General features: G+C 37.6%; 1 protein-coding gene across 2 annotated transcripts in view; it reads left to right on the top strand.

Moving 5' to 3' along the window:
• KIFAP3 (kinesin associated protein 3) overlaps positions 1-25,799 on the top strand; it is a 69,623-nt gene that overhangs the window by 19,385 nt on the left and 24,439 nt on the right. The window contains exons 11-17 of one of the 2 annotated variants that reach the window (XM_074832891.1): positions 8,402-8,502; positions 12,965-13,073; positions 13,575-13,687; positions 14,637-14,802; positions 15,011-15,139; positions 15,538-15,636; positions 17,109-17,194. In XM_074832891.1, the coding sequence (XP_074688992.1) occupies positions 8,402-8,502; positions 12,965-13,073; positions 13,575-13,687; positions 14,637-14,802; positions 15,011-15,139; positions 15,538-15,636; positions 17,109-17,194 (803 nt within the window). The remainder of the gene's footprint in view (positions 1-8,401; positions 8,503-12,964; positions 13,074-13,574; positions 13,688-14,636; positions 14,803-15,010; positions 15,140-15,537; positions 15,637-17,108; positions 17,195-25,799) is intronic. The other variant, XM_074832892.1, reaches the window with a different exon arrangement.

A 25,799-nucleotide genomic window follows, 5' to 3' on the forward strand; every position in this document is an offset into this window, starting at 1 on the left:
CCTTTATAGTAGAGGCTGGCTGAAGCACATTAAGTAACAGTTCAACTACAGGGACCAGTCTGTTGGAAAGCAGTAATTATTAAGGGATTTATTTTAATGGTAGTTTTTTTTATCATTTGTGGTGAGTATGGCCAAGGCTTAAAAAAATTCAACCTACAACAATAAACAAACAAAAAGAACCTACCAAAAGAAACACAAAACAAAAACATCTCTTAACATTCAACTTCTAAATCCTTATTAGAAGTGCAAATAAACCTACCATGTCTGTCTGACTTAAGGAGTGTTGGGTGCACAGTGTGTCTTAGAACCCAGCACTTATTTAGATACCTTAACTATGGATTAGACAGCAAACTTTAGTATTATTAAAAAAAATTTACTTCAGATGTTGAGAAATACAGAACTCCAAGTAGAGAGACGTCAGTATTGCTAATATTGTGTTTGAAGCAGAAATAAAATCCCAACTAACTTTAAGGTAAACACCATCACTATGTCCTGGCTTCCTGCTACTGGTAAATTGTAGTGAATTACCAGAAAAGAATAACTGAAACTCATAACGTTATATTTTTATATAATCTTCTAAGTTTTTGAAGTCTGTTTAAGATTTTTCTGACTCCTTTATCACTGTCCAGAGCTGGAAACAGTTTTTCCATTTTGTAGCTATTACAGGTGGATCCTTGCTAACTTGAACACTCAGCCTTTGACTGTTCAGGTGAGTGAAAGCTCATTGCTGTGGTGTGCTGCTCCCAAGTGCACGTGTGTATTTAGCTGTGTTACTAGCTTTTTTAATGGAGGGGATAACTTTGGTGTAACACAAGAAACTAAGTTCATGAGTGTTGACTGAAAATAGAAATGCTTATGGCAGCAGCAAGGACAGGAGTGGAGAGATGGCAGAAATCTAAAGATGAGGGACCAGAGTTGTTGGAAAATCACTAAACTGATGAATGGGAAGGATCCTCTGAGCCAGTATTTCTACTGTGGAGCTTACAATATGTGACCGTGTAATTAATTGAATTCTTTTAATTGCTTCTTTGCATATTGCAAGAGCAAATTAATACTTAACAGTAAAAAGTAAATCTAGTCTTCTATGTGAACTGTTGACATCTGAAAGCTTCACAGGGCATAACTTGGATGCCTAAAGCATGACAGAACAGAAACAACCAGCTCTAGTTTCTTGGAAAATCTCCATATAGAAGGGGTGGGGCACTACTGCTAGTCTTCCTAATCTGTGGTAACATCTTCGTTCAACCTTTATGAGGGCCAAGGTTGAAGAGAGAGGAGCACCTTCTCCAAAGTCCTTGTGAAGCCTGCAGGCAGAGGCATGGTCTCAAAGGATCACATGGAACAATTTTGCAGAGGTAGTAATCCCATAGATCCTGAGGCTTTTACAAATTCAGGCATAAGGGTGCAGCTTTCAATTTGCTTTCCTATTTGGAAATGCGGAAACATCTTAACTCGCGAGTTTCTGATCTTCTCCAGTACAGGAGACCAACTGCAAATTCCCCATGTCGCAGTTGCTAAGGTGAGAAATCCTTTGTCAGTTGATAGTATTATCTTCAAACCCTTTGAGCTGATGGGGGAAGAGATATGCTAACCTAAAAATTATTGCACTATAGTGAGTATAGTGCTGGTATATCTCCATACAATCAATTTCTGTTCCTTTGACCTCTGATGTGCAGATGCTTTGCAGGATGGGTTATAATTTTAAATATTTGAGTAGTCTCATTGAATAAAGGAGAACTTTCTGTGTGAGGCTGGGGCCTCAAATGTCTCCTTTTTGGAAAAGCTATCAGATCTGTGAGAAACTTGTAGATAATCAGCGAATGACCTTTTAAATAACAAAAATATGATGTTTTCACGATGAGAAGAATATAACTGAATTATTTACCTTTCTTCCAAGACTTTGCCAGTAGAGTATGCTGGTAGTCCCACAGGAACAGTATCTCTTGAGTAATAAGGAGCTTAATTCTTGTTATCTGGAAGACTCAAAAGCTCAACCAGAACTTAACTCCACTTTTTGGGTTTAGCAGATTTGAACCTCAGCTTTGTACTTCAGCAACTTCGAAACATGGGTAAAACCGGTTTCCATTTCAATGCGGTGAATCATCCCTTTCTCAAAGTGAAAGGCAGTATGATGCATTGTTTTTTTTCTTTTTCCTCCTTCGAGCAGGAGCATTTTGAAATATAGCTGCGCCATCCGTTCAGGACTGAGGCTGTTCTGCTGTGGAGCTGTGCACCCACAGACCCAGGAGCATAGAAAGCCTCTACCTATTTCCAATTTCCATTCCCACTGAATTCCAAACAAGAAGACTGGAAGGGTGTTTTTAGAGCAGAGAAGTCTGAATATTTTCTAGTAATTGTAACTGGAGCGGTTGATGTAGTTCAATGAAACATAGTGCAGAAATGGCAAAAATTATGCATGTCCTATAAATTTCCATTTAATTGTACACAGCATAAGTAAGCATTTAATCTATGTAGCTTGGTGGAGACTTCTAAAGGAACAGCTTTGCATGGAATTTTTTCCACCTACTTTGGAAGTGGGAGTTTTCTTAGTTTGCATCAAACTAAAAACCACCTCTTCTAATTTCCAGTTTCTTGTAATAACAGTAGTTAATTCTTTTTCTATCTCTTGCTTTCTTCCTTGCTCATAGCCTGACCCAAAACATATTTCTCTTGTGGAGAAAAGAGAAGCAGCTTTATCTTCTTCCTTCAGGGATAATCCTATTGCCTCCTGTTTTCTCTCTAATCTGAACTTCTAATTCATTTATTTCTGACTTGTGCAGTACATGGGATATTACAACCAATCAGTTTCCAATTTCTGTGTGAACTCACATGAGTTCAAGTATGATTGGTTGTAGGACATCCTGAATGACAAAAATGTTTGTTTTTTCCTGTAGGAAGATCAAGCCTCAAAAAAAGGACATATCTAAATTTAGCAGTATGTTGTCTACCCAGTGGCAATGCTTTGTTGTCTTTTTATGAGTAGCGGTACTGCAGTTAAGTGTTTACTGTATATTTTTCAGTCTGTCTTGCATAGAGTTCCAGGCAAAGAAATTGAGTCTGGGGCTCCAGATGTGCAGCTTAATTTTTGTCTGTAACTGTAACATTAAATAACCTAAATTAGTCATTTAGTAGTCCTTTGACTTAGGATTCATCATTATAATTCCTTCTTTGTTTCCTAGAAAAAAAATTGTATCCATGTTTCAGATGTGGCATGTACTTAATTTTTTTGGGGGGAAGGAAAGAAAAAAAAAAACCAAACTAAAAAACCAAAAAAGCCTCCAACCATGGCAAAATCAGGGGTTTAAGTTAGGCTTATGGTATGAAGCCAGTTTCAAATAACATAAAGGTGGCACAAGAGCGGTTATTAGTATGTAATTAAATCATAATATATTATTTACAATGACTAGTCTCCTTGAGTATGAGCAGATTTGAAAATTCTTTCAGGTTCTCTTGATAAAATAAACTGATATATCCAATACGATTTATATTTATGTATGTAAATCAAATCAATATGTGTCTAAAACCACACATGGAGTAACTTAGTCCAACTGTTTCAGAGCTGGTTGCAAGGAATAATATGGGACAGTGGTAACCAGAGATACCTTTCTATCACTTTTTTCCTAAGATCACTGCTAATTATGATGCATGTGAATAATCTCTTGATTTCAATGTTTTCTGACAGCAGTATGAGACAGTGTATAGATCTGATACTCAGTTTGTGACATTCTTATCCATCTAGATTTCTTATTTGCCTAATTCTGCAGCAGATTTGACTTGAGAGTATCAGAGTTTGAAACTGAAATGAAGATTCACTCTGCCATTTTAATAGGTATTTACCTTCGTTTGTGTTCTGGTTTTGATTTAGTGTACTTAATGTTTTGCACATGAGTTGGATAGGGTATATTTCATATCTAATGTGGACACTTTGATGATTCCATTAGAAATGATGGCTGCTTGAATTGCTGATAGTGTTACATTTGAATAATTTAGTCCATAATTTATATTCTTATTCTTACTTTAGCATTTGAAAACTGAATGCTGCTGTTGCAACTCAGAGTAGCATTTCAGTTTTACAGCTTTAGGATTTCTCTTTTGTCGCTGTGGAGCTAATGGAGGATTTTTTTCATTTTAAGCTCACAACCTCAACCAAAACATAGGACCTGATCTCGTGATCAAGAAATCGTGGGTTTTTTCTTTAGCTTCTGCTAACTAGTACCATTTAGATCTTTAACCTTAGTAAGAACTAGACATGGAATTCAGGCGTTGGTCCCCAGAACGGGCACATGGCTTCTTATTAATGTTCAAAGGCTAAGAATCTGAAGCCATTTTGAACTCAGAACCCATCATGTATTTATTTCCCTCTCTAATTTGCAGAAAACTAGTTGTGAAAACAGCCCGAGGGACCTGATATTTTTCCATCCCAGCTGCTCCAGCTGAACTACAGCTGCAAAAAAAATCTAAGTATTGTTTCTATAAACTGTTGAGTGTATTTTATAACACAATAATTCCCACAAAATCAGTAACTGCAGTTAATGACCGGTTTGTTAAGGCATTAACTGCACTCAGCTGGGAATGACCAATTTCTCTGGAATGGCTGTATAAGAACTAAGGATAATTCAGTAACACTTTCAAATAATTATTTGGTTAATTAATGGTAAATTCTTGTGGAAATCCTATCAAAGTACTCATGACCCCCACATTTAATATCCAATGAGTTCATTATGATTCATGTTTTATTGCCATAAATACCAGAAGAATCCGTAATGACTAGGCCATTATTTTCCAGGGCTGCCCTTACTGCTTCAGGCCATTTGGCTATTCCACCTTCAGTCATAAAAAGCTTGATGCGCAAAACTACCAGCATTTGTAGGCCACAACTTTTTGGCACCCCACCAAAACTTTGGTGATTTTTATGAACACGTTTGGCAGAGATCTGTTTTTTCTTTTCTTTCTCTTGCTTTTTCTAGTTAGGGGAATAATTGGTGCCTATTGTACCAAGTCATAAGGAAGTCTTCCTTGCAGTGTCTGGTGCTGTTTCATGTGTGGCCTTCAGTAGTGGTCAAAAATAGCAGAAAAGGTATCACCACCATGCTTTGGAAAGTTGCTCTCTAGCCAGGTACTGGACAGGGTTTGAAATTTTTGCAGCCAAGTCTCTAAACAATGATTGACTTAAGGCTTTATTCATTAGCATTCAGATGAGTATAAAATAATAAAAACAAAATAAGCTTGGTATTGGCATATTCAAGTAATAGTCAGTAGCTGCCAGTTTATGTTTTTGGGAGTGAAGTCCCTCTGTAAAAGGATGGCAGTTGGCTTGGTGGATTTTTCAAACAGCCTGTCGCTTCTTACCCATTTATACAATCTTCAGCCTGCAAGATGATGCTTAGTATTTAAAATGCTGTAACTGTTGAATCTCTTCTCTTCCTAATCTTCAACAAACTAGTTATGCATGGTTTCCAGTCAACTTTCCAATAGACTGTGTGCTTCCTAATTGAGCACAAGATTAACAATTGCATTAAATCGTGCTGGCTGTGCTTAAAAACTACCACCTCTTGATTTTCCTGAAGCGTTTGATTCTTTGGATCATGAGTTGCCACTGTTTTGCATGAGAACCAAAAAAAGTCAGGAGGTTCTGCTTTTACTCCACCAAAGTGCTTCCATAGGGAAAGTGGGACAGTGAAATTTCCAGACACCAGCCTGAAACTTGTTCCTTTCTGGGAAATTAAAATGAAATTAAACTTAAAATGCATACACCATTTAAATACTTAAAAGCTGGTTTAGTTGCACACTGTTTTCTTTTAGCTTTAGTTCTGTAGTTTTTCATCTTTAAGTCAGTAGAATTCAGGTTTTTTTTTTCCATTTACTTACAATTAAAAAATACTTCCTTGCTGAGCCTCTTCAATAAGTGCCTCTGGCTTAAATCCTCTGAACCCTTCTCTGTTCCCTGTGTTGATAGTAGGACAGGGGAACTGGGGGGAAATGGGTCAGTTAACTGCACAGCAAGAAGGAATTTAAATTCAGTTCTTTTTGAAATTATAGCTGTCTCTGCCTTTGGTATGTCATGAAATCTGTCTTATGGAACATACTTTGAGAGAATGATTTAAGTGCCAGTCATTAAAAAACCAAGTCCTTAAGATTTCATTCAGATAAAATAAATTGATTTGAATTCTGGATATTCTTCACACTTTAGGTTGAGTATCTAGGTCTTTTTATTTTTGGTAGTTTAGAAAGCAAGGCAGTGCTGTCATTCAGCACTGATACCGGAGGTAGTGTTCAGGCATTAGAAAGATTATTATGGCAAGCTGGGCCTCTGAAAAAAGGGGAGAGAAAATTACACAGAGTTTCTTCTCAAAAAACAGAGGGCGTTGCTGCTAAAGTAGGCTATTTTGTTTGAAAATAAGCTGCCAGTATTGCTAAATACCAGGAAACTGCTGTTGCTACCAAATATAAGACCGTCTTAGCTGATGCTTTATCTTAGCACAAGTGAAGCTTACAAAAATAAGGAAGAAAAATACCCATGAAGGACAGAGGTTAAACAGATATAGAGTAGCATCATACTTGTTTACTGCCTGCCAGTTCATATCTGCTGAAGGTCTGGTCCAACTTCACTCTAGTTTGTTTTTCTTGTGGCTGTTCTGACGAGTCAACCTTTCCTCCCTTTTATACTGGCTCACCTTTTGCTTCACATAGTGTTTCCTGCATTATCCAGCAACGTGTAATTGTAATTTGAGTCTTAAATTCGAGCCTTGATGTTTGAGTCTTAAATAGAAGCATGGAAAGAAGTGTTAAGAGCAGTGTAAACAGCTCTTTTTTTTCCAGTCTCATGAAATTTGAAGGCATAATTTACTCTTGAAATTTTTATATTTGCTTAGGAGAAGCCTTTAGCTGTATGTATGGGAAGCTTTTTTCATGTAATTGTTGGATTTACAATGTCACTACAAGTGAATAGGTAGGTAAGATGACCAGTGATAAGAGAAGCACAAAAGATAGTAAACACTTCGTTTTGTTTGCTTAAAACGGAGTATGTATGCTTCAGCAACTATAGTACTGTTTGTGCTTTTATGTTAATAATAGCCAGAGTAGCTTTCAGATTTTGGAGTCATCCTTCGCCAGCTGTTAAGCATGTGGAAGGTTGTGATACAAGTTATGGTTTTTCAAACAGGTAAGAATCCAGAAAGATCTGAAAGGTCAGCTATGTTTTTAGGTTTGGCATGGGAAAGAATACTTCACTGTTGTAGGGCAACTGCCAGAAGGGTTTCATGGGTCTTTTTTGGTAATTCAATTTTGAAAAAAGGCACAAATGTGCATTCTCAGGATAAAGTCATCATATCCTTGCTACTTAAAGGAAATTCCAGTTCCTAATGATGTATGCAGAAGAAAAATTTAACTGTGTTGGTTGCTGCTTGAGGTCTTGATGCTTTGCCAAGGTGTTAAACAGATATGTTCTAACTTAGCTTAAATAGAAGTGGGAGGTAGGATATTTCTGTTCAGTTGTATAAGAACTATGATTAAATTCTGAGTTGGTGACCTTATTACATCCTGGTCTAACATAAACGTTCAGATGAATGTTTTATCCCATATATAGCCAGTATCCTGCTAATGTAGGGCTAGAGGAGAGCTCAAGAGAATGCTCAGTCTGGATTTCAGCAGTGAGTCAAGATCAAATTCGTCTGTGTTGTTCTTAAACATTTGTATGTTTGTCTAAGTTGGTTTTATAGAACCTTTCCGTTAAATACTTCACAGCCTACTCCCATTAACCGCTCCAATTTTTCTTGGGAATCTTTTTCTCTTTGGTAAGTATTAATGTGAAAATATACTAATGTCATCTTTGAAATGTATGAAGCACAAAAGGCACCCACAGGATAATATTGTCATTTAGGATAATAAAACAATCAGTATGTGACTTACTTGAAAGGCTCTAGATTCCTTCTACAACACTTTTTAGTGGTAGTTCTTATTTTTCTCTCTGGCATTGGTACATTCTTTATCATTTCACTTTGAGACAAGCTTGTTGTTTCAACAGGAATATCCACAGCTAAATTGGCATTACATTTGATATTTAATTTCCTAGCTGGAAACTGATGAAGGCTCTCTCTGGATGGCCTATCATTACTAAGTGTCCTTTCACAAAATACATTCCTTGCAAAGTGTGGTTTAAGGAAGTGTTTTGAGGTGCTGGAGAGAGGGGTAGTTGTTAGCATTGCCTTTGTTGCCTCTCTGCACAAATATGTGGTTCGTTTGGATAGGCTAGGCAAGAGCCTTTCAATAATGTTGCACTTCTGATTTAAATTTTCCCTCTATTAGCTAGGATTTTTGTGCTTTTTGTTTTCCCCTTTTAAGTGTTTACAACACCTAAAATACTAGACTTCCATTAATACAGATTTTTTTTTTCTCCTTCTAGCAAACGAAAACTACAAACAAGTAGCAATGTGTATTCTGTATCACATAAGCATGGATGATCGCTTTAAATCAATGTTTGCATACACAGACTGTATCCCACAGGTATGTGCTTTTCTATGTGATGAGGTGGTAAGTCGCACCTTTCCCTGTGCAGGTCTTTTCCTCGCTCATAGCAGAGCTCGCACTGACACCCACAGGTGACAGTGGGAACAACCACGATGCTGCTGAGTCGGTAGTGAACCACCTAGTCGTCGGGCAGCCTGACTGTTTTTGCTGTCTTTTAATGGTCCCCAGAAAAAGAATAGGCTACATATTCTCTGTCAGTGCTGCTAACACTTGAACTGCATCAGTGAATTGGTAAAAGTACAGGTGACCTGATGAATTTCTACAGAAGATTGGGAATGCTTGAAAGTGATTAAGTTTGTGCACAGCAGGTCCTTAGGGAACCTTGTGGAAAGTATTTCCTTTACAGTTTTAGAAGGCATTCTTTTCTGATCCCATTGGGTATCAAAATTTCAACGTTTCCAGTATTACAGGATATGAACTGGAAACCAGCCAAGCAGTGTTGTGTTGTGACATGACAATTCCTTTTCCAACTGCAGGCATGTACAACAGGGGAGACTTGAAGACTATGGAAGGTTCTTCACCAATCTTTCAGGCTACAGTTTGTTGCATGACATTTTGTCTCCAGTTATAGTCTTTGATCCAAGCAGAGACGCAGTATCATGGGGTTTGGGGTTTTGTGTGTATTTTTTTTGGTGTGTTTTGTTGTTTGTTTTTTAACAAGTACCAAATCCTCTCTTACTGATTTTCTTTTTGTTTGTTTGCTTGTTTGTTTTTTCTTCCTCAGTCCTGATGAGGCTGGAGTTGAGAGAGCTTGTGTTGCATAAGTGTAAGAGCTCTCCGGTAGCTTTTTCAGAATTGCACCATGATATTTTCTTTCTTGCCAAACATGTTTTAACATCAAATACATCCAGAATGGGAAGTTGCCATGGAAAGTTTTCAGAATGTTTCTGGTCACTATCTCGTGACAAAAATGGTGATGTTTTTCCAAATACAGGAGGATTTTGTAGAATAGAGAGGGGAGAAGTGGTGTGAATAACTAGTGTATGTTACAAAATGGTCTTGTAAACATCCTGCTGACTGCCTTTTCTGCCACAAGAAGCAACTACATGTTAAGGCATTTGCATGATAAGGGACCTGCTTTGTTCTGAACAGTTACCAGCCAAACCAGAATTCATGCCTGTGTTTCAGGGCTCATTTATGACGTGCTTTCAGGGAATCTTGGCGTGAGTCTTAGATCCCGAGTGCCAAATGTAAAGAGCTGTGGAAACTTCTGTGATATCATACTCTGCCCTTTGGTGAACATTGTTGTTCTGATAGGCAATAACTGCTCGAACTAGTGCTTACAGAGCAGTATCTAAAGACTAGTGGAGCAAGAAACAAGTTCGCTGCCTTCATTGGACTTTGGCTAAAACTACAAAATCCGAAGGGTAACTATGGCTTTTGATGGTCAATGTAATCATTCACAGATCACATCTGCTGACTTTCAAAAAGGACAAGCTGGACAACCAGAGCTTAAATTTTATTAACGAATGTTCAAAACTAGGACAGTTAAGGAAGACGGAGGTAGCAGAAAACATGAGGAAGTGGATAAAGCATCAGGAGAAGAAAGCAACCCTTTTAAAAGGACTCCCTGCCATCTGATTCTACCCTGGAAAACCAGTTTGTCTTTTCCATAGCAGTATGTGCCCTTCTGTGAATTTCTTTCCTTTTGAGGAAAGGTGTACATCTAAACTGGCAAATACTCAATAATGACTGTTTAGCTGTTGTAGAAAGTGATTGGAAAATCAGTCCCCTGTTGTCATTTTGAACAGGCGAAGTGCTTGACAAGGGCTTGCGCGTGCTGTCCCAGGTAAACATCCTTGTGGATTGCAGGAGTTAGTGGGTGCTATTCTAGTAACAGTTAAAAGTGAGTATTAACAGTTCATTCTTGTTTAGACCTCAGCAATGCGTGTTTTGTTTAAATAGGTGCAAATGCCATCCAGATGCTTATAAAAGTCTTTATTGGTAATAACCTGGCCAATCAAAGGGCATGGTTAGGCAGTGATGTCATGGTGATATTTAATATTTTACCGCAGAGCAGTGTGCAAGGTTCTCCGCAGCTACCCACATGTTTTCCACCACGGTTGTCCTGTTTGGCCCCTCTTTGATCTATAAGCTTCTTTTCAGCTTAATGCTGGTAAACGTCCTCTCTTGACAGCACCCTTTGCTCCTGTCCGCCATTATCTGCTGAAGTTCAGAAACCAGAGCATCACTTCAAACAGCAGAGTTAGGGAGTAGCCGGTCAGGAGAGATTCCTGAGGCATGCAGTTCTGGCATAATCATTCAAAGATGTTTGAGCTGGGCTTGGGGAGGGGGTTGGACAGAGGTGTATGTGAACAGAGAGCTGTGGGGGTTGGCCTCTGGTCACTGGTAAATAAGTGAAGGCAGGTGCCAGAGAGTCTAGACACAGTGATTTCAGTCCTGGTCTGTGGTATCTGATACTCAATATGGGACTTGTCTGATTGAACACTACTGCCTCTTCATTGCACATGCTGCAGTCTTTTTACTGCCTTCCTGTTAAATCAGTAAAAGATGACAATGGACATAGTAAAAGCAGAACAAATTTAATTTTAATATTTCCTATTTGGCAGCAATTACTCCTCCTTTTGAAGTGGCACAAGAAGCAATCAAATTAAATGAAGACATAATGGGAAACATGGAGCTCGTACGAAACTATTATTTTAAAATTTGAACGGCTTTAATTGAAACTGGATATATTTTTTCTTTTTATAGAGAAGTAGTTCAGTAATTAACAGTGTAATCCCATCTTGTTAAACGTCTAATTTCCACAGATTTTGTATTGTGTAAGTAATGAGAATGTTTCCTTTCAAATTATTTGAAGGGTTTTAAAAATCTGTTTTTAAAGGTTTTGTAACAGAAGAGTTGCAGGGGGTGATTTTTGAATGCTCATGTTCTACTTGTTAAGTGGCAACTTTCTTCTCTGGTTAATTCACTCTTATGTGACTGTCAGGCTTACGGATTTAATAAACTAGGGATTTTATAACTTCTTAAAACAACCTAGGGAAATCTGACTCTACCTTTTTAAGAAAGGGAGGAAGAAATCAATGATAGATTTTTAAATCAGTACATGAAAGTCCCAGAAAGAGAGATCAATAACTAATTCATGTTGTAACATAATTTTTTTTTAATTTTATTTGGGTTAATTCGGAATGACAGCCTGCTATCTGATAATAGATAAACATACAGAATTACTGTTGTGAAATACTTTGGAGTGAAATTCCTGCAATCCTATTGTTCCTTTTTTCCTCTCTAAACGAGTTGTTCCCCCACTTTCTCTAGTTTTTAATGCCTTACAAACTGTCTTTCCACCAGGGGGCAAGCACACAAATACTTAATGATTAGTTATTGCTTTCTTCTCCCCCCACCACTTTTTGACACAAACTGAGCTACATTTTTTGTACCTTATGTCCTGCTTATCTTTAGGTTCAGTTGTTTCTACTTCCAGTAATCTTAGTCTTGTCATCACGTTGCCTTGCGTTATCATCTTGATGTGTCTTGTGAACTGAGCAGGTTTTAGGAGTAAATAGGGTGACGTCCTGCAACCCCTCAATGAGGAAGCCACGCAACTTGTCTGCCATGGCTGGAAACAGAGAAAAAGAAACGGATGTATTTGAGCCATGTTTGTATATTCAATATGCCATTTCAAAAAGTGTTCACGTTGAACAAAATAAGACTAGATAGCCTGTGACGTAATCGACAATACAGGTGCCAGGTATATCAAATGATGGCAGTTCATAGGTTATTTGCCTAAGGAATCATCTGGGAATTCACTGACACTTACTAAACAGTTGGAACAAGATTATAGGCGATTGTCTACTTATGTGTTAACCCAGGTTTTCCTGTCCCGGTACCAAAAGAATAGGACTACTACTGAGAAGTCTCTGATACATGGCAGTGTTCAGCTCTACCAGTGGAAGCTGCAAAGATAAAGATAAAGCGCATTGCTGCAGATACAGCTAATTTACCTATCAACAGAATAATCTCAAAGCAAAATAGCAGTAGAATTATTCTGCAATTAAGTATCTGTTTCAAGTCGTAATTTTGTTAAACAACCAGGTATTAATCTGACTTTCTGTGTAACTTGAGTTGTGGGATTTTTTTCCTATATTAAGTCTACCTAAACTTTCAAAACAAATTTATCCATTCATAACTTTAAAAAAACCCCAGTAAAAATAAGAAATTCAGTGGTAGCAATAAAATATAACTAACCCAAGTTAATTTAAGGTGATGAATGTGCCGTTTTTGCCACTTTATAAGCATTGTTATCCCCAAATAATGGAACTATACATCTTGTGCCTTTGACCTTTAACTTTACTGTTCCTGTAGAAATGCTGAGTATTTTTTTTTAAAAAAAAAAGACTGTCATTGACATCATAACATTGCTCTTCTAATGCTTTGAAAAGATTAATGACTTAAGTGTGCTTTTGTTTCTTGGCAGTTAATGAAGATGCTTTTTGAATGTCCTGATGAGCGAGTTGACCTGGAACTTATCTCCTTCTGTATTAACCTTGCTGCTAACAAAAGAAATGTACAACTTATCTGTGAAGGTAAGCATACTGAGATTTTACTGTTTTCTTGGAGGTGACAAGACTTTATATATATTTTTGATATATACTTACATATATAAATTATGCATATTTGAATTATTTATAAATCTGTATATGTGTGTTTAAAAAAATAAAATGCACCTGTTTCAGTAATGATTTCAAGCAAATGGCCATCTCCTCCCCAAAATTGGTGGCAGGAGTGACCTGAAGCATTTAATTATTTATCTGATTTTTTTCAGTGTCCCGCTGGTACGTATGGTCATAGTAGTTGTTTTAAAGAAGCTATAGAATTTATACAGAGCTGGTCTTTTTTTTTTTTGTTGACTTGTAAGAAGAAATAGTTGCTGTCTAGATTCTTTACTTTTTCCTTTTAAACTTTTAAAAGTTAAAGCTGGTGGTATTTTTGTTTGTGCATGTTGTTTTTTCATTGGCCAGTACTTTCCTTGTGTGGCTTTTTTTTTTTTAATTCAGAGGATTTCCTAAGTGTGTGTTTCTTTTCAGGAAATGGTTTGAAAATGCTAATGAAGCGGGCTTTGAAATTTAAGGACCCATTGTTAATGAAGATGATCAGGAATATTTCACAACACGATGGGCCAACGAAAAGCCTGTTTATTGTAAGTACTATCTATTACCTAACTGATCTCCGATTCTTCCCACTGGAAAAGACTGGCTTTGGAGAGCTGCTGTGTTTTGTCTTTACAGGGTGTCCAGTTTAAGTTTTCTTGGCTGTCATGGGTTGATTTATGTTTTGTTTTATAAGGCTATCTCAGTTGGTAGATCAGGCTTTGGATCCCTCGTTACAGGGAAAACAGATCTTAAGCTGTATCCAATAAGTCCCTGTTCCAAAACAAACACAAAAACAAGCAAACAAAACCCACCCAACCGCTGGGGTGTACATTGTAACAATTAACAGTTATCCTAAATCTCTGCTTTTAGAGCTAGAGGGCAAAATAAAGTGGGTTTTTTTCACTGTGCCAAGTGTTTTGTGTAAGTGGATATTTTAAAATTTTGAATACTTAATATTCAGTTAACTGTGTAAAGCTGCCCTTTCAAAAGAAGGAGGGGAAATGCAACATCCTAATTGTGGAAATGTTAAGTGTACTGTTAAATTGAGGATTGAATATCAATTTGTCTCAATGCAGTATGGAAATAGTAAGTAGAATTCATAAGTCCCCTGTTCACGTCCTCAGAAAATCTTGTAGTTATTTCAGAAAATCTGTAGGAAGAGAACTCGTGTTACAGTCACTAATGCAGTATGGTGTTTGCTATCTTCTCTCCCTTATTTTCTAACAGCTTTCTCAAACTGTGTGTGTAGTAGCTACTTTGGGAACATATGAACCAATGATCTACATCCGTTTGAAGTGTAAGGGTGGAGAGGAAGAATGCTGAAATGCTTTCTTGGATTATTCTTCAACTGAAATTGAAACTGCCTTATTAGCACTCATTTTAGGAGAAGAGTCCCCTTAGCATTATTTTGAGAACTAGTTTTGATTTGATCGAGTTGTGAGTTTTTCAGAACCCCAGATTATTCACCTGTAATGTTTGTTTCTGTATTTTCTTTAGGATTATGTTGGCGACTTAGCAGCTCAAATATCAAATGATGAAGAGGAGGAATTTGTGATTGAATGCCTGGGAACACTTGCAAATTTGACCTTACCAGATCTGGACTGGGAACTTGTGCTGAAAGAATACAAACTTGTTCCGTACCTCAAGGATAAACTAAAACCAGGTTTGCTCAAAGTTTAGTTAGTGTTTCAAAGTGGAGTCTCTTGAAGAATACTTAGAAGAATACTCTTTCCGAGTAGAGTGTTTACCTTTATAATTTGGATTGTTTGGGGAAACAACACTGAAGAACAGAATCATATCTACAGATAAATATACAGCTGCTATAATATTAAGAATTTCTAAGAGGTAATACTTTCTGCATTCTGACTTAGCAGGTTCTGCAGAAGATGACCTTGTTTTAGAAGTGGTGATAATGATTGGAACAGTTTCTATGGATGACTCTTGTGCTGCTCTGCTGGCTAAATCTGGAATCATCCCTGCGCTCATTGAGCTTCTAAATGGTATATTGTGATGTTTGACTTGAGGCCTTGTTTCTCAGAGAAGCTTAGTTGACGTAGCTGTGCTGTAACCAAATCCACCATTCATTTTCTCTTGCAAGGTGGGGGTAGGTGTTTTGTATATGAAAGGAGGAGCAATTACTCTGTTATTGGTAGAGACACACTGACTAGTGGTCTAATGGATTTGATTTTTCCCACACCTCCACAACTCTTGCTGCAATCTGTGGCCTTTCTACTTGACTGCAGCAGGGAAAACAACACTAATTTTGTGTTATCAGGAGATGAAATCTCACAGATACCACTGAACTGTCTAGCTGACATGTAAGAGCTGGGCTTCCTCTAAGGATCTAGAGCTCCTAGTTGTGAGATCTGAAATTGTGGTTTCTTTTTTTTCCTTGCAGCTCAGCAGGAAGATGATGAGTTTGTCTGCCAGATCATCTATGTATTTTATCAGATGGTCTTCCACCAAGCCACCAGAGATGTCATTATCAAGGAAACCCGTATCTTTTTTAAAGATTAAACATGTAGAATTACAGCACTTAATTTGCCATCACTGATGTTTGGCCTATGTTTCTCTTGCATAAACCTCTCAATCTCAGAGGCTTCTTTGTAAATGGTTTATTTCAGCTGAAGAAAAAATCCAGGCAGCCTAGGCATGTAGAGGGACGGCAAGATTAATAGTAAAGATTAAAAGTTAGTTTGCTTTGAAACAGGGAGGGGGGTTAGAGAGGGATCAGTGGACCAGATGACTCATTAGTTCCTATCCAGTCTGAATTACTGTATGAATTTGTTTTTCAAATCACAGTCAAAATCATAGTCCATAGAAAAACTTACATAGAGCATAGACAAACTTCTTGTACTGCATTATTTTATATATATGTTGCATAGTCTGAAGTTATGTACATTAAAGTACTTTAATAGCATTCTTTCTTATAAGAGTCTAGGCAACATAAATAATGCCTGCTCTGTATTTTTGTCCACCTAATTGTTCTTTGAATTTTATGTTTGTTGTAAGTCTCCCATCTTCTTCCCACAGTGGAGACTTTGATTTCTGTTCCTGGTTTTCCTCTTTCTCCTTTTTTTGCCTGTCTGTTGATGGCTGAATCTGTCGTGTCATGGATCTGTTCAATTTTTTTGTATGGTACTTATCACTCTTAGTCAGTCTTTACTACTTATTCTTTCAGTCACTGCTTATGTTGAGCTCATTCAGACAACCTGAAAACTGTGGAAGGAGGCACTAGCTGTCTTTGTGGGCCTTAACTGAATGTTAAATTTTATTGAAACATAAAAAATGGGTTGAATGAAGCCCTTGTAGGGATAGCAGATAGCAATTGCTTTGCTAACAATACAAAGACTACTTCTTAATGTCGTTTTTCCTTTAAATTCTGTGGAATATCTGAGAAGCCATTTGGAATGTTGTTCTTAGTCTCCTGTTTGAACTCCTAGGTGGCTAGCTTTAAAAAAAAAAAAAAAAAAAATTGCATCTCTTCATATCTGTAATGGTAAAGCACCAACATTTGAACAACACTCTTCTCACTCAAATTGAACAAGACTAGTATTAATACTATCATTTACATAGTAGATTATCTTCAGTATTTTTAAATGGAAAACCTTTTTCTAAAACAAGAAAACTCCCTGAAGATTACAAAAGTAAGTGTCTCAAAAGATGACATCATTCCACAGAATCTGTGTCTTTTGGACTAACACATTAGGTGCGTGGATTTCCTGTGACAGTTCAGAATGTATTTTCTTTATAAGGGACATGTAATTTTTCTTCAGCAATTTTGAAGAAAATTTGGGTATCTTAAAATGTGATTTTAAAAGAACCCAAAACTAACAAGTGGTTGGGGAAGGTTGCTGAACTTCACATGTGATGGAAAATTCCTGACTAAGGTTCTTAATGAAATTTGCAGTTGGAAGAAGCCAGAGCTGTGAAAAAAAATAGCTTTTATCCTTAACAGTCTCTTTCCAGAGGCTCCAGCATATCTTATAGACCTGATGCATGATAAAAATGCCGAGATTCGCAAAGTTTGTGACAACACTCTGGATATTATAGCGGTAGGTCTGATTTTTTTTAAAATCATCTGTCCTTCAAAAACCTCTTTACACGAGATAATTCTAAAATAACTAACTAGCAATAACTTGCGAATAGAGAATATTTTTCATGCTCAACTTTCTAATCACGTAGGTAAAAGATCAATTTTCATGGGATAATGACAATCATTAATCTAGGCTGTGCACCAAACTTCCAAAAACTGCGTATATACTTTGAAAATTCATGCCAGCTAGCTTTACACTACAGACACTTCTAAAGAGTGCTTTTATACTTAAATTAATCACATTACATTTCATTATTTCTTAGTTCTCCAAATGGTTCTTGTTACCAAGCAGCTTTTATTCAGTTTTTCTACATTGCCTGCTGCCAGTATTTGTTTCAGAAAGAAAATGTGGGCAGTGATCCTGAAGCTGGTTATTTTCTGCTGGGGGAACAGTCAGTATAATATTGAACTTCTTAATATTGTCTTCAGCTCTTGGATAGGTTTCCTTGAGCTACATGACTTAGTTTGTCCAACTGTCCATTGATCACCATAAACTTTTGGACACTTGTTTTGCATTAAACTGTTAACTTTGAAAAGAGATAGAATATTGAATTATGAAGTGCTGTTGCTTTATCAGCTCTTATAGCAAGCATAGTCTGCTTCTAGGGAACCTGGACTCTAGAAGCATTAGTATTTTCTAGGGTATTCTTCATTTGAAGTAAACATTGTGAAACTGATTCCACTTAAGTTGCATTTCATTGTTAAAATTCCTCCTGGCCTGTTTAATTGAATTGACTTCTATTGCCAAAAAGAAATTTCAACATTTTGTAGTTTCTTAGGATTGTACAGACTGTACATCCTTTTGGATGTAGAGTAGCTGTCATGAAACCAAAGAGAGCTTAACTATGAGTTGAGTAGTGTCTTTGACTACCTTAATGTTTTTCTTGTCATCTACTTAGTTTCTTCTTTAGTTGAATTATGCATAATGCAGCTTGTTCACCAAAAGGTTTAAGATAGCATAAGACCTAACTTACGCTGCACAGTACTATAGTCTATTTTGTCTTTTTCTGTTATACTCATTAGTAACACATTCTAATTCAATGTTCATCTAAAAAAAGTAAAATGACATAACATTTTCTGTGTTGGGATTCTTTTTATCTGACTCTGGTTTTGCTTCATGGAGGTATGGAATGAAAATTGTGCTCCACTAGTTAATGGCAGAGTTGCCGTTGACATTCATTAAGGGCAAGATTTCAACTAAGATGAATTTGCACTTAGTACTTATTTATGATGGCTATTATATGTTCAGCTTACCAAGATAAATTATTTCCAGGGACTTCTCCAGTGAAACAGTAGAAAGATTTTTATCTTCTGGGTGAAGCTGGACATGTCTAGTGCTTCCAATGCTTGTTTTATCTTGGGGCCAGTGCAGTTTTCAAGTGTCTCAGACATTGATTTGTTCATATAGGGGAGCTTTACAGTGTGGTCCCTAGTAATATCTAGTTACTGAAAAATTATGTTAGTGGTATTACTAAGCAACATTTATAGAATCTAGAAGAATAATGCATTAAGACATAGCTTCATATTCAATGTTAACATGAGTAAAATATACTTGGCTTTTTTTTTTCCTTCCTAAGAGGTAATCTTTATGCTAGCTGTGAGTAAATGAGTGCTGTGATAAGGGATGGGAAAGGCTTCTGAGCTTGCAAGAAGCACTGGACAGGACTTGTTGGGCCTTGAGGAAGAATAAATGGAGGAAATGATATGGTACTGCTGTTACTGGGGGTAGGGGAGAAGATAACGAGCACATACTGAGAATAGTTTGTGTGGTAGTAATTTTTTTTTTCTTTGGTTGTGGAGCAGTGCCACACTTAGAATGGTGTTCACTGGTAAGTTAGGAGAGTTTTCCTTCCACACAGGTCACTTGTAGCTTTATCATCTAGCTGTTGAGTTATAAGTTGCATAAACCATAACTAACACCATGCCTCCGTGGGGAGCAGGAAGCACAATATGCCTTCTTCTCTGGAAGACAGACAGAACCACTAACTGATTGCTTTCTTGGCAATGTTGTAAGCTGGTTTCACTTTGTCTCCCAGTACCAAAAATCACAGGCAAAAAAGGCAACACATTGTAGATGGTGATGGCAGAAAATACGAAACGGTAAGTTATCAGAAGCTCAGATCTTGATAGGTGTTTTTGCATTCAGCTCAGAGGATATGGTAAAGCAGTCTGTAAACACTGAGGTGTTTGGTTGTGTGGCAGTTTTACACAACTAGTGCTTTCTGAGGTGTCTGAACAGACATAGTCTTTAAGATTGGTGAAACTTCTTATCTGTGCTAAATCCACAACAAGAAAAACTTAAGTTTTCAGTCTTCTTGTTCCGTACATGCTGACAGGATTACTTCCTCTGATGATGGAAATCAGAAACTAAATGTTGGAGAATAGAGATTTGAAAGTAATTTCTTCTTGGGGAGACAAATGCTTCTTTCACTCATCAATAAGCTCTATATAGTGTGATTGAAATAACACTGAAGAAAATCGGATGCCTTATAAGCCTTAGGGGAGATACGCTTTCTGTAGTAAAGTAATTGTCACAGAAATTATGGAAATGTTACACTAGTGATGATTTGTTTAATATAGCTTGGCTGGACTCTGCCATTGATGAACTGAAACAGATGTGCTGCTTTAGCATAGTATGTACTGGGGAGTTTCAGCTTTGCACTGGTAGATGCAAGATATCCCTTTTGTCAAAAAGAAAGTCTGCATTGATAATTTAGGAATGCTTCAGCCATGTGTCATGTGCTGAGTCTTGACACCAAGCAACTAGTTTAGCGTACTTATACACCTAAAAGAGACAGGTCTTGTGGTTCAGCTGAAAGCTTGGAATCAACAGCTGGTGTAGGAGTCTCAAGCAAATGAAGTTCCCTTTTCCTCTGCCTCAGAAGCCTGGACACCTGCAACTCAAAGCTTGTGGAAAGAAATGTCAGCTTACTCGAGATGGCTTTACTCTGTTCACCTCGGACAATATTATCAAGAGCTAAAGGGATTATTAATCTCTCAGGTTTCTCACTCACTTTCTGCTTCTAGCTTAGTCTTATTGCAGTTAAATGATTTTCCTCATTTCTTCTAAAGATATTTAATTAACCATAGCCAGATCCTTGGTCTGTATAGTCTGAGCCTTCCCTGTTTCCAACATTTTCCTGTTCAATGTTTTTACAGCTTTGAATCCAGGCCTGCTGTACCATCTTGTTTCTCTTATGGTCAAGAGTGTATCATTATGCTTCCTGCAGAAGTAAAACATCTTCTAGATAGCACTGTCCCTGTGATTTAGGAAGGGCTTTATGCCTAAGGTGTTTTTCCAGCTCTTGTTCTTTGCCCCAGTTATTTGTAAAATGCCAAATAACGTTTTCCTCGTATGGAAAGTTGTGTTAATGAACAGCTTGCATCTTTCCATGTTAGCTGAGTGCCCTGACAGAAATCCTCCATGTTAGGAATGCTGGAATTTCACATAAGAAGGAATGTGCTGTGAACCCTCAGTGCTCTGGGATTTGGGGCCAGCTGTACAAGATGTTGGCCAGCTCTCTTAGAATCAAGGAAGAGCAGACCACAGGGATTTGGTGTGGGCTTTATTTGAGTAGGCAGTGTACTCTGAAAATAGATAACCTTTGACTCCAGCTTGGTGTCCTCTTTCCATGAAGAGTGCTGTAGTCACTCCAGGGAAAAAAGGGTTCTCCCTTCACTTGTCCGCCTTTCTACCATGTCTCTTGTTCCCCTGTTGTCCTCTAATAGTCGTGAATACAGCGAGGTGGGCAGAAGGGCAGCTAGGGTGTGGGGCTGCAGGCTGAACTGTTGACGTAATGTTTTCACTGATAACTTCTGCATTGTTAAATTCGCAGTCAGTCTGCTTTGGTGCTGGTAGCTTTTTGTGGCAAAGAGCATGCACCCAACAGGAAAGGCTCTACCTGGTCTAAAAGAATAACCACACTGCAAGCAGCATCAGATAGGACAGGCGTGTCCTGATTGTTTTTGTCTTCACATAAACCAATCTCTGACACATTTCCTTCTAGCATTGGTGTTTGCTCTTTGGAGTTTTAAGACTAGGAAGGTGAGCCAAAAGTCTGATCTCTGTTACTTTCATAATAGCTTGCCAATGAGATATCTTATATTCCTCCAAAGTTTCTCTCTTCAGCTATTGAGAATATAGGAACCCTGTGGATGGTGTGCATTTTATGTAGGCACCTAAATTTAGGGGGCATGATGTTCACTCTCTTTTCTGCTTCGCCATTAGTTTCATACCACAGGTTTCTATTAGCTTCCTATCACAATACACGTAGTGATGAACCTGATTGTGAAGAAGTGACTCTGGGTTGCACAGGTGTATGGTAGAAGGATTTTTTTTTGGCCTGTGAATGAATTGCCCTCCGGTGGTACTTACTGTAAGGTGGGTGTCATAGACACCTGCGGAAGGTGATCCATAACATCTGTTTCTCTCCTTGGTTTATAGAGGCACATAGTTCAGATGACATGCCTAACTTTTGGATAGCTAGGCAAGATAAATCTTTTCTTTCTTAATAAGTGATTAATTTAACCTTTTATGTAAACTGTGTGTTTTAGGGATGGTTAAATAATGAAGAATGTAACATATCACCAAGTCCAGCCTTGAACATAATGAGCATTCTACTTACTGTATAGCAGTTTTAGTATGAGGAATCACATCAAATGAACCCTATTACAGACCCAATTAAAGGGCAACCACATTAAAGTGAAAAGGAAAATCTGTTTTTCATCAGCTGTGAGAGAACACAAAGCAGATCTGTGTAGCTCTATGTTATCCTATAGTGTGTTAATCAGATACAAGGTGTGACGGAAGCCAGTGACAAAGGGGACCCCTGATAGGGAACAGACACGCTCTGATAATAGGCCAGTTAACGCTTCATAATATTTCAATGGTTCAGTAGTAAACAAAGTTGGAAGTGGAACTTCAAAAAGGATGGCACATTCCTCGCAGAGTCGAACCATACATCTTCTATGACACTTTTGGATTTATGGAAACCGAATGTTAAAAACAGTGATGTCAGGGAGCTCCAAAGAGAATAAAATCAACCTTCAGGATTCCTCCTTTTATGTTTCTGAACATGCAGTATTTGGGGGGGTAGGGGGCTGAGGGTTGGACATTCTGTCCACCTTCTTCTCATTCCCCCACCCGCTGCTTTTCTAGTAGCCTAACATTTGGAAGGATTGGAGGGCACAAAGCTATGTTTGTATCTCCATGATGTTTAGTTTTCTGGTTTCATTTTTGCGGGAATTCCTTAGTAAAGGAGGTGTGCTTCATGTGTTTAAAAACCAAAAACAAAACCCAACCACAACCACAAAAAACACATAAAATAATTAAAAGAAGGCTTTTAATAGCTCAAAATATAATTACTGGAAGACTTGCTGTGTTTTAGGGAATTGTTTTGCTCTAAACTTCTTTAATTTCATTTCTTTGTGCTTTTTGGCTGTAGTCCTGCATTTACAGCTTTTCTTCCATTCTGATGTTATTCCATTAATCATTTACCCAGTGGTGTTTCTGCACATTTCTGTGGAAAATCTACAGACGTAGTCCTGATCTAACAGTACTTAAAAGAACTTTTTTGTGCTGAGGTTATGTAAATTGTTCTAGATTATTGCAAATCATCCTTTTCTAGGATTGCTGCCAGAATGAAACTCTGGACAAAACTGATCATTGATCTGATTCTGGTGCAGTCACTTTGTTCTTGTTGCTCATTCATAGTGAAATGCAAGGTACAAATGTAACAAAGTAGCCAAACTGTTTGAATGGATAATTTGTGATTTTTAAGTAATGTGCAGCTGTGCTCAATCTTACAGCTGCTAACTTGCTGTTCAGTTGCTAATCCTGTTTTCCAAAATATAGATGAATGACTGAGGTAAAATACCTGGGAGTTTTAAGCTTCTTAATATAGGATGGAAAATGTCAAATACATAGGAATATTCTGCCCTGTTGTCCTTGTCTAAAGAAAAAAAATCACTTAGGATCTCAGAAATGTTAACTGATTTTTTTTTTTTTTTTTTTGGAAGAATATAAGAACTTCATGTCTATTTGACAGACATTCAGCATGTTCAGACAGTGGTGTGGAATGGAACACCGATGTTGGGCAAGTGGGATTCATTTGGGGTTGTAACTTTGGGAAGATTAAAATGTTTTCAAAGTGCATTTATGGTAAATGTGAATTAGGTAATTTAGCTGCTGGCCTTCCTGCTTTTGAGAACTTTTAAAGGTAAACAGGGTAATGTAAAAGAGATTCAGCTTTCCTACAGATTAGTTGAATTTGCTGTTTGTTAAATTTGTTTATTTTCCCCCACTTCTTTGCAATCATGATTTCTGGGAATAGTTTTCTTACGACTGCAGTATGATTTCTGGCAGTTACAAGGTGTTTCTGTAAAGCTTGTAAGTAATTCACAGCTGCTGGAGTCTGACATAATAGATAACTCACAGTTTAGCTCTGGCAGATTCAGCAAAGGAGATGTTCCAAAATGCTGGTCAGATGTCATCACTGAAAGTCATGCCCTTTCATTTTTTTATGGGTCATTTTATAAACCTCAGTGACAAGCTTGCTTTTTTCAGGGAAACTCTTGTTTTGTACTGTTATTTCTAGCCTTTCTTTTAATCAAGAGTGGAAGTGGGGGAAAAGATCAAGAGGCAGAAATAGCGTGAGATGTTCTTTTTCCAAACAGTATGAGGCATAGGGGTGTGTTTGTTGTTTTTTGGTGTCTCGGGTGGTTTTTTTTCTCCCTCCCTAAGGTTGCTGCATTACTGGATGGCTGACAGGAACCTGGAATTTTGCTTGAGGTCACTAGACACTGAGAATATCTATGGATCCCACAAGTGATACCTGCTCTGTGTATGGAAGTTTTGCAGGAGACCAGGTTTTGAATGGGACCTCTGTGTACCAGGATGATGCAGAGGGGAATTGGAAAAGTCTAGTAATTAGTGTTGATCAGAGGTGAAATTGGAGAAACTTAGAATAATGTCACAGTCTGATGAGAGCCCCAGATCTGCAGGTACTTGCATGGATGTCCCATCAAAAGGATTTTATGTTGTTCTTTAAGCCAAGAGAAACAAACTTGCCATTTCTCCAAGTAAAACAAAGTTTAAAAACCCACTGCTATAGAATAAGGGTTTGTGGTTGCACAATGCAACATGATTCCCCATGAAATCTTGGACACTCTAGATACTTGTTAGCAATGTCAGAGAAGCCTCTGCCAGAAAGATGGGGCCAGCTGGTTTTTGTGTTATTGATCAGTCAGAAGGGTGGAAAAGGCACAGGGTAGAGAGTGGGTTACCTATGTTGGGTTAATAGCAGTGAAGACAAGGTAGGTTGAATATTAAGTCAGTTTAAAAGCTCAACTTACAGTCTACAGGTGTTTCAGAAGTTTAACCTGAGCTACTAAGCCAACTTACTCTGTCTCCACTGCTATTTTTTGACGTCTGGTTATAAACAGATCTACTTTTGCATGTCTAGCTGGAGCAGTTTAAGAAATCACCACTTCCTCAGCCAAGGCATTGTTGCTAATTGTGTGAACACTCTTCATCCCATTCAGGGCTAAGTAAAACAGATTTTAAAAACCTTAAACTACTCCAGCTAGATCTCCAGGGACAAAGTCTGTCTAGATCATGTGTTAACCAATGTGAGAGTTAAGAAATGATTTTCAATTTTTCTGTCCTTTGTAGTGAGGTTATAAGACAGTGAAGTGGAACCTGTTTCACAAGGATGTTTCTTCCCACAAGTAGAAAAACTTTGATTATGAATGTTATTCTTGTTCACAATCCTTTGATTAAAAAAGTCTTAACCATGGTGTGTTCTTTGTGAATCTTCCCAAATTGATAACATCTGCAGGTTTCATATGTTGATGAGTTTCCTCTAGTCAGCTGTGCCCCATCTTTCAGGTCATATTGAGAAACTTGAGTATTATCCATGGGGCTGTGTTCTCTCAGTAGTAATCAACAGCCTACATAGTCTGGTCTGTTTAGAAGAGACTTCTGAACAGCTTATTGCAGTGACCCATAGGCTATGTCACTTCTTCAGATGCTCCTTTATATTGAATATCGCATCACTTGAGTGCAATTAGGCTGTAATCCAGATTGGAATTTCATGTCTATATTTTGTTTTCATAATGACTGGAACTTATATCCTGTTTTCCTCAGCTTTCTGGAGAAGTTTCTCTCAGATTTTGGTTTTGTATCTTGGATTCCCCTATCCTCTTTATTACAAATGTTGTGTACCACTTTTCTGGGTATTTGGTATTAAACTTGGAAAGCCATTATAAAATTTGACAAGAAGTTGAAAATTAAATCCTGTCTTATTGGAGCTCATGAAACAAAATACAGATTTATTGGTCTTATCACAACCTTTTTCATTGTATTTCCTAGTAACTGGTTGTCCTAGTGAATGCTCATCTAATGAGGATGTATAGGGCATTCGGCCAGTGTTAGTAATTAATTGCTGAAATCCCCCTGAAAATTGACAGTAATTGGCTCTTCTCGATAACCAAACGAGGAGACTGTGATGATGGAACTTCCCTGCTCAAAGCAGAAATTTTTTCTAGATGGTGTAAAGTTACAA

The sequence above is a fragment of the Strix aluco genome, chromosome 8 (genome assembly GCF_031877795.1).
Source record: "Strix aluco isolate bStrAlu1 chromosome 8, bStrAlu1.hap1, whole genome shotgun sequence".
Lineage (NCBI taxonomy): Eukaryota > Metazoa > Chordata > Aves > Strigiformes > Strigidae > Strix > Strix aluco.